This window comes from Melanaphis sacchari, unplaced genomic scaffold (genome assembly GCF_002803265.2).
Source record: "Melanaphis sacchari strain LSU unplaced genomic scaffold, SCAv2.0 Contig2048_pilon_pilon, whole genome shotgun sequence".
NCBI classification, from domain to species: Eukaryota; Metazoa; Arthropoda; class Insecta; order Hemiptera; family Aphididae; genus Melanaphis; species Melanaphis sacchari.
In genome coordinates, this window is record NW_020271006.1 from 1 (window position 1) to 10,167 (window position 10,167).

The 10,167-nt window shown below is 27.1% G+C and overlaps 1 protein-coding gene across 1 annotated transcript; it reads left to right on the forward strand.

The window, feature by feature from the left end:
- The first annotated feature begins 3,497 nt into the window (after positions 1–3,497).
- On the forward strand, positions 3,498–6,699 carry LOC112593439 (WD repeat-containing protein 46). Its single transcript, XM_025337831.1, has 13 exons — positions 3,498–3,698; positions 3,878–3,978; positions 4,095–4,217; positions 4,284–4,412; positions 4,830–4,980; positions 5,060–5,195; positions 5,253–5,352; positions 5,419–5,575; positions 5,640–5,787; positions 5,879–5,973; positions 6,036–6,128; positions 6,235–6,342; positions 6,419–6,699. Exons 2-13 carry the CDS (start codon positions 3,878–3,880, stop codon positions 6,536–6,538), a joined length of 1,461 nt encoding a protein of 486 aa, XP_025193616.1. The 5' UTR covers positions 3,498–3,698; the 3' UTR covers positions 6,539–6,699.
- The last annotated feature ends 3,468 nt before the right edge of the window (positions 6,700–10,167 follow it).

The following is a 10,167-nucleotide window of genomic DNA, read 5'->3' on the forward strand; positions in this document are numbered from 1 at the left end:
GGTTACGTATTGCTTATTCTATTTTAAAATATCTGGGTAATTTCTGCATACATTTTCAAATTGTAGTATTTGAGATCTGCGCTTATCTGATTTATAACATCAATTACCTGTGTATTTGGTCACAACGTGATTATCCAGTTTATAACGATAATTACCTGTATATTTGGTAAATAACAACGTTAATAACCGGTGAATAACGTTAATTTCACTAACATCATTTACCGTAACATATATTTAAATTAAAGATATATATTAGATGATAATTATAATGCTAATTTAATTAATGTTTAAAAGTTATACAAATATGAAATATGAACAGTTTATTTAAAATACAAATTTAAATTAAACTTCATTTTAAAAATTAATAATTTACTTAGGCTTCGTTATTTTTCCAATGTTATCTATGATATCATAGAATCAGGTAAAAGTCAGATTCAATACTTATTAGCATTAGTGACTCCTGTACTTTAATTCTGACCTATTGATGCTTTCAAACGGTTTTTGATTATTTTTAACTTTGAGAAAGCTCTTTCACAGTATACTTGAGTACAAGATAAAGTTAAAGCGACTTTGTGCACTCTACATATAGATGAATGAAAATTATAATCGTATAGAATAGAAAGGCACAAGGAAAACAATATCCATTTTCTTTACAACTTGTCAGATCATTTTTAAACGAATCTGAGGAATCTATTAATTATACTAACCTTAGTAGTGGTCAACTAGTGGAATAAAAGAGCCAAAATAAATATTGTACACGTTATACTGTAAATTTAATTTTAATTAATTATATGTATTTTTATAATTCAAAAATACATCAACAGTGATCGAGTTCAGTTTAAGTTTTGTATAATCGTAACGAATTGCGGTGCAGGTTGATAATTATTTAAGATAACTACACAATTTATACACTATAAACGTATACCTAACTTATAAAATACAACTTATTTTTCGTTTAATATTATGTATTTTAAATAATTTTTACTAGTATGATATAATCGAGGGCCCGGGAGACAATTGCCCCCTCGCCTCCCTGGCCAGTCCGCACCTACCTATGAGTTTTTTTAAAACAGAATAAACAGATACAATTACGATTATATTGTTCAGTGTAATATAATTTAATTGTAAATTCACTAAATTGTAATTTGTAATCATATATTATATAATATAAGTATTAAGTACGCTTCACGAAAACGTGCGGATGACCACCACGTGCCCAGTGACCATTTCTCGTTGGTGGTGACCAAAATGTTTCGCGCCAAATATAAAATTTAAAACTCGTATATTATCTGTCGTGCCAGTGACGCGCACTACAAAGTACTTTATCTTATTGAGTAATGAAGCACTGAGTTCTATTCATGATATAGTAGTTAGTACTATAACACGAAAATGTACTGCAGGATATTGGTACCTACTTGGCACTTGCTTTTGTCTATTCGTGGTAAATATCTATATACAGCTACACAAAAATTATTTATCGAGTGTATAAATAGAACACGTTATAACTATAATACATCATTACGACCATAATAAATAGTAACTAAATATTTTGTTAAAAATCCATTCTGCCCCTTCAAGCCCCTCCCCAACCATCATCGCCTATGAGTTGGACGTTAAAATAATCAAAGCAATTTATAACTACGTATTTGTGTATCTTATATATACACATAAATCATAATGTATGAATGTGTATATGTGTGTACACATAGTTTTTATAAACTGAGTACGATTTCTAGGCGATTGTAAATTCCACCGATGGTAAAATCCACTTCCTCTTTCTCTTCCTGCCCAGTTATTTACACCAAATTAATAATTATATAAAATAATATGCTATGCAAAAATATTCACTAAATAAATCACCGGGCTATGATCGCGTTACTGCGGAAGTAGCTAGATGATGCTTTCCAAAAAGAGCTATCGTCCACACTCCATATCACTTACATATATAATGCAACACTAAGGCTTTCAAATTTCCCTCTTTTTTGGAAATTCTCATCTATAATTTGTTCCCATTATCTCACCGACCAATAAGCCGTCTCCCTATTTTCGTCAGAATGCTTAAACGATTCATTTTTTAACACGTTCTACCCATGATCATACAAAACAATATTCTTCCAGATACCCGATTCGGCTTTTGCGCGTCTCACTCAACAAGTCCACAAAGTCATACCTAGTCCATGTATATCATTTTGTATTTGCTGGAAAAATAACTGTATTACACTCGTGAATTCTTAGACATTTCGCATACTTTTGTTCGAGTATGGCATGACGGCCTATTGTATAAACTTAAATATATTTAATGTATTTATGTATGATTAAAATAAAAACAATTATTTAAAACAAATTCATTTGAAACAATTTAATTTGTTACATTTTTTTCAACCTCTTTCCCCCTACAAATAAAATAATAAAAAAAAAATTTAGATACTAAGAATCAGTAGCGTATTTACGGGGGGTGTTCCCGGGTCTCGAACCCCTCCATCCAGAAAAATATTTAAAAAGTCATAAATAACTTGGGTTTAACTACATCATAACTCGTATGTGTTTTTTATATTATAAACTTATAGGTACTTAATATTTAGACCCCCTCCCAAAAAAAAAAAAAAAATTGAAAATACGCCACTGCTAAGAATCGTAATATAGTAAGTTTTTAATATAACTTGTTAGTCGATAATTATGATTTATTTTTTGTACTTAGTAATTTTAACACTTGTAATAAATATACTTAAATTAAAGAATTCTTAAGGATGTCAGTACGACAGTACCTATATGTATTTATATTTTATACATTTTACTTAACAATATCAATATAGAAAATTAAAAAATTCGAACAACTTTTAAAAAAGCACTTCTAACTCAAGCCATTATATCTTATTTTGAAATTAATCTATAAATGAGTAGTAATAAATAATAATATGTTATTCTGTTATAAGCAATGATGCAAGCAACTAACACAGTATCCTAGTGGGGCTATAGACCCATCTTAATATTATACCGAAAGCAATGTCATAGCTAGAACTTTTGAATGGGAAAAAGGGAGTTTAGGTTTAGTTATATATCAGGAATGGTATAACAAGCAAAAAAAAAAAAAAAATTAAAAAAGGTCATTCAAAATATATTAACTGAATCAATGGGGAGTTGAACCCCCTAAACCTCTCGTAGCTACGGCCCTGGCCGAAGTAACCCGTATTACTTATTTTGAGGAGGCTATTAGTATATTTGCGAGACTAAATCCCCCTCTAGTTGCGCTTAGGTTATAAGTTATAACTTATAACCTAATATTGTAATATTAAATAATAAATAAAAATTTAAATGTCAGCATTAAATTCGACGATGAATTGATAATATAGAACACTATTTTTTTTAAAGTGTTGTATGATGATAATGTATTATTAATTCCAAGTCGAATGGATTTAATATTTTTCTTCCATGATAGTGATAATAACTGTATCATTGATAATTATTTGATATCAAACTTACGGATTCACCATGTGACCATCTGTATCCGTATCTGTTGTACTCATGTTAAATGTTTCTTGTTAACTCTTACACCTTGGTGTTTACTGCTTGTTTCTCTACTCATATTTAGTATTTAGTTATCCAATATCCATTTTATATACACTGGACATATGAATGGCCGGTTTTAATATATTATCAGTGTGATTTTCAACAATAAAAATCAAATCTCAATTTTTAAGGTAAGACACTTTAAAGACTTGAATAATTGTTTAGTTTAGGATCAAATTAAGTGTTTCAAAAACAAATTTGTCTTCCTAAAACTACTATTATTTAGATTATTTGTGTTTAACATTTTTTATTCATTTGTAGTATTTTAATTGTTTTCTTTAATTAATTATTTAACAATATTTTTTTTTAGATGGGGAAAGTTCACCAACGCCGAATAATTGGTGAAACCAAAAATAAATTAGCAGCTAAAATATCAGAAGCAGCAAATGTATTGTTGCCTGAAAATTCTGGGTAATTAACGACTTAATTATTTATGCATATTATATTTGATTGTTTTTGTTTTAATTTGATTAAAATTTAAAATTCAACTTATTTATTTTAAATTTAATTTTGGTTTTTCTTTAAAGTTATATCATTGCTGAACCCGGAGAGAAAACAACAAAAATTACACAAACACAACTATCAAATTCAGTCGATGTAACTAGTGCTAAGAAACATTTTGATTTACAACTTGATTTTGGTCCATACGAGTAAGTTTATTATATCATGTTTTTAAATACAATATAAATATAATTAAAATATATGTATTGCTATAGTATTGATTACTCATTAAATGGTCGGCAATTATTAATTGGTGGACGGAAAGGCCATGTTGCTGCTATGGACTGGGTTACAAAACATCTGATGTGTGAAATAAATGTTATGGAAGAAGTATATGATGTCAAGTTAGTTAATAGTTACCATAAATATTTTTTTTAAACTATTTTAAATTATCATTGGTTAAGAAAATGTCTTACTCACGTGTTATTTCTATCTTACTAATGTATAAAATTTAAAGGTAAGAGTATTATCTCGGGCATGTTAAATGTGTATTAAAGTAATAATATTTTGCTAGCTATAACTTGAAAATTTCATAAAAAGCCGATGTGATTCCTTAGATATTATTTTTACCTTTAAGTTTAATAATATATAAACATAATTTTATGTTAAAATTAATAACATAAAACGGATGGATTTTGATAAATGCAAATATGCCTTGTTCTATGTAAGTAAGACAGAAAAAACACGTGAATGAGGTACCCTTAAGTTCACTAAAAATCATATTGTTATCACAAATTACCACTTATTTTGATTATTTATAGGTGGCTTCACAATGAAAATCTTTTTTCGGTTGCACAAAAAAAGTGGGTCTATATATACGACAATCAAGGTGTAGAAGTACATTGCTTGAAAACTTTAAACAATGTTTTACACCAGGAATTTCTCCCATATCATTTTCTTTTATCTACTGCTGTAAGTTTGACGTTATGTGTGCAATAATTATTTAATATTTAAAATCATAATGGATTTAATTTCTACTCATATTTTATAGAGTGAAGAAGGATTTTTATCTTGGTTGGATGTATCAATGGGAAAATTAATAACACAATTTAATGCCAAAATGGGTCGATTGAGCCTCATGACTCAAAATCCAAATAATGCATTGATTTGCTTAGGACATACAAAAGGTCATTTTACACTTTTTTTTTTTTAATTAAATAATACCTAATCTTGTTTGATTTTAGGTGTTGTCTCAATGTGGAGTCCTAATCTTCGGGAACCTGTCGCTAAAATACTTTGTCATGGAAATATGATTACATCACTTGCTATAAATTCTAATGGAATGTAAGAATAATCTTATTATAATTCACTATAATTATTTATAATTTAAAATTAATTTTATTGATTTAGGTATATGGCCACTTCTGGGATGGATAGAAGTATTAAAATTTGGGATTTACGCAGATTAAAAGGGCCATTACAAGATTACAAAGTTAGAACTAGCCCAAGGAGTATGGTATTCAGTCAAACTGGATGTTTAGCAGTGGCTATCAATAATGTGGTTGATGTAAGTATTATATTTTAACTATTTTGATGTTCATAAAAATTGAATTGATAATCTAATAATCTAGGTATACGAAGAATGTTGTACAAAAACTATAAAACATGCTTATCTCAGACATAATATTGCTAGAACGATAAATAATTTAGCGTTTTGTCCATTTGAAGATGTTCTTGGAGCCGGACATGATGGTGGTTTTTCTAGCTTACTAGTACCAGGTAAGAATTATTTATAAGTATTAAATAGATATCATACTATTTGAGCATATAATTAAGTATATATTATTAATTTTTAACAATTAATGCTAAGGATCTGGTGAACCTAATTTTGATGCATTGGAAAGAAATCCATTCCAAACAAAGAAGCAACGTAAAGAAGCTGAAGTGAAAATGCTTTTAGAAAAGGTAGAGTTATAATTTAAATTCTTCATTTAAACTTTGTTTAAATTATATTCCTTTTACTATAGATCCCAGCTGAAATGATAACATTAGAATCTACTGTAGATGAAGTTGATATAGATACATTCCAGACTAAACTAACAGCTAGGAATTCACTACAAGTAAGTGAAACCAATAGCTATAAGAGTAAAAGTTATAATATGTTATAAATCAAAACTCAAAATTACATGTTAACATGATGTACCTATTGATTTTATTTTTATTTAGACCGTGAAACCACTGAAAATAAATATTAAAGTAAAGAATAAAATTAAGAAAAAAACCCTAGCTAACCCTTCAAAAATAAAAGAAAAAATATTAGAAGAAAAAACAAAGGTAAATATTAAATTTTGATTAGTGGATTTAAAATTTTATTAATTTCTAACAAATTATTTTATTTTATTTTTTTCAGGAATTCGTTAGAGCACTAAATGCACGACCTAAAGATGAAATTGATGATGGAAAATCAAGAGTGTCAAAACGTTTTGGTGTATTGGATAGGTTTCAAAACAAAAGAAATAAGAAGAAATAATTATTGTTTTAACTATTCTTGTTTTTAAATTTTGCAATGATTTGTTATTATTTTTTTTTTTTTTTATTTTTACAAAACAAAAATAATGTAAATTGTTCTTTTGCATCTTTAAAGAGCGTTTTAGTAATGAACTCATCACATATGAATAATAATTTAAAATTGCTTAAAAAAATAATAAAAAATTCATATATCAAAGATTTTATTCTGAATTGATGACTTAATTTCTTGGGCCTGTACTTCTTTTCTTTATAGTTTTGCACTGGTGTTTAATACTGTCCAGTATATCAATATTTGTCGTCATGTCTTTATAATATTATGCACTTTGTATCCCTCATTCCATATTAAAGGCTTACAAGTGTTAACGTTGTTGAATAATAATATTGTTAATATTTGTTCTTTTGATAGGACCTGAAACTGAAACTGTAATTGGAAAATGAAGATGTTTTTAGAAATACGTTAATGTATTTGGCTAGTAAATGGTTTGGACAATAAAATAAATGCAAAAGCAACATTTTTGGACCCACGGTTTAAAAAACTACATTTGGATTAATTGAAAATGCAAATAATGCGTAATAATGGATAGGCGATGAATTAACAGAGATGATGAACACTGAAATAATTAGTAAATTCAACTGAATCTATCACAGCACTATCGAGTATCGTTAATATCGTTAACTAATAATCAAACAACTAACCATATAGTCTATTATGGGAGGAATTATTCGGGGAGCATTTTGATAATAAAGTCGTTCAGGTCAAAATTACATTGAGTCCAAGTATAACTTCCACTTTGATAATGGGTAAGTCAATATTTAGATATGACACTTTTAAATCGGGAAAAATATCCATTGAAACTTTGGAAATAGCACAAACACACTTTTTTAAATTCATTTAATATACAACTGAAGTATTTATGTATTTCAGCTACATCAGTCCCATCAGAACGTGTGTTTTCAAAAACGAGACTGATCAGTGATCACCAATGATCGCTGAAACTGGCGATCTCCGAAAAATTTAAATTGTATAATTTTTTTAAATACTAATTAAAATTTGTTTTTAAATTTCAATTTTATTCTTAAAATACTAATTATACTTTTATACTTACTATTATGATTTATAATAAGTAAGTATATTTTATTAGTTTTCTGTTGATTATTATTACGAGCTGATATAAATATTTTTTATTAGTTAACTGTGATTTTATTTTAATTTGGACAATATTTAATTACTGTATTCGAAACATTACAAACATTTAATAATAAAAAAAAAAATAAATAAAAAATCTTATGTCATTAATTTAAAACACTTATAAACATTACAGTACCTATTGAATATTATCAATTATTTTTATCAAATGAATAAACAATTTTAATTTTGAGTGATTTTTCGAGAGATTCTCTCGATGATGAAAATGTCTCGATTACTAAAATAATAATCATTCGATTATACACATCACAACAGAAGTAACTAAAAAATATATAGAAGTGAATAAGACTTCGCCGCATGGCGCGCAGGGTTGCTGGAAAAAGTCCCCGAATAAAACGTAAAAACAAATTTATGAATACTCGATTTATTAATAACATTTTACATGTTATATTATTATTTATTTATATGTTAACCTAAACGGTATCGTCATGTATTATAAATTACAAAAAATACAAATTATAAATTAAATCGCATTTCATTCTTATATTATGACCATAGGCGTGCGCACGGGGAGCTCCGGGTGTACCTGGGCAACCCCTGACATACAAATGGTGTCCTAAAATTTAAGTCCTATAACATATTTATGGGTTTGTATTTTAACTTATATTACTAGAATAAAAATTTTATTTTATCTAAAATATGTGTTAAAAAAAATTATATTTCGGGATAAAAAAAAATAATACAACATAAAATATTTTAAATTTGTGCGGTAAAACTTATTGTGATTATAACAGCTATGAGATGTTATTGACTACAAAAGTAAAAATAATAAATATATTTTACAATTATCTTAAAATTAGATTTTAGATCTAACTATTTAATGAACTATTTTAACTTGGTACCAGTAATACTTATTAATAAGTAATACAAATATTATTTGGTTATTAATAAGTTTAATTATTTAAGTAATAGGCGCATTTTATTATACATTTATCATTTTTATATTAGAATATTTAATAAAAATATGTAAATAATGTAAATAATGTTTATTCGTGCATAATAATTTATTAAAATATGTACATGTCTTGTTGAGAGAGGACCTAAATTAAGAAAAGGGCCCGAAAAAATTATAGGCACCCCCCGAAATTCAGATCTACGCACGCCTATGATTATGACCTATAGCAATGGTCGGGAACCTGCGGCTCTTTAACGTGCAACCTGTGGTTTTTTGGATAATTATCAGTATAATATCGATATCCGTAAAATATAAATTATATTATACGTTATTATAATGATAATAATTCTGAATTTCTCAATAACGATTTTCAGGTAAAAATAAATCAATATTTTATCCATAACATGGGTCGGAAGTGTTTTCGTTGTTATTTATTAAACTTATAGCACAATTAGTTTTATTGTGTATATAATATCTCCAAAAAACACTTCGTTATAACTCCGTGTAAAAAAAAAGCTAAAACAAAAAAAAATAAAAAATAAATTAATAATGATTAAATCTTTAAAAGACGTGATATAATATGGAACTATGTAAAATGTCATTTTATAATATTACAAATACCTAAGATCAATATTTTAATGTTAAATACTTAGTCAACATATTGTTTAACTACTTGGTAGACGTATAAATATACTTAAATAAATACAAATAAGTAACCACTATAGTATTTTTCATAATCAATACTGTATAAACAATATGTTGACTAAGTATTTAACATTAAAATATTGATCTTAGGTATTTATAATATTATAAAATCAAAAATGGCATTTTACTTAGTTTCCATATTATTTCACGTCTTTTAAAGATTTAATCATTACTAATTTTTTGAAAAAATGGCTCTTTTCTATGAAAAGGTTTCCGACCCCTGACCTATAGGCTATATTAGATAGGAATACATCAATACTTAATTCTCTCCTAGTAAATTGTTCGCATAATTTTTTTAGCTAAGTCTGGATTATATATCCTATATGTGATAGTTTGTAAGTTAATTGTTCAATTTCGCTCAATATTAATTTAGCTTATCAGCCATCACCTCGTTTTTCATATTTTTTTATACCCAACCAAACGACTGAACTTATTATTCCATACGTCACAGATGTTGTTGGTTCTACTACTATTTAATAAGGTACTTCGGTGCACATTCCACGTTAGAGGAGAGATTCGAGGAGGAAGTCGACGAAATCGAATAAGTACTTAAATCGTTATCAGTTCCTGTTCGACACAAAGTATTACTTATATAAACTGAATCAATATATAGTATAACTTGTATGAAAGTAATAATTACAAATTACTTAAATAATTAGTTTCAATTAAGTTTTTTATTTGATTTTATTCACAGGTACTTTTTTTTGAGGACATTTTTTCCGGGGATTTTTTTTCCGTCTACCAATGGTATAGTGAATACTGAATAGTGATTAGTGGATTAGTTTGATGCATACTATTGATAGTTGATACTATCAGATACTTT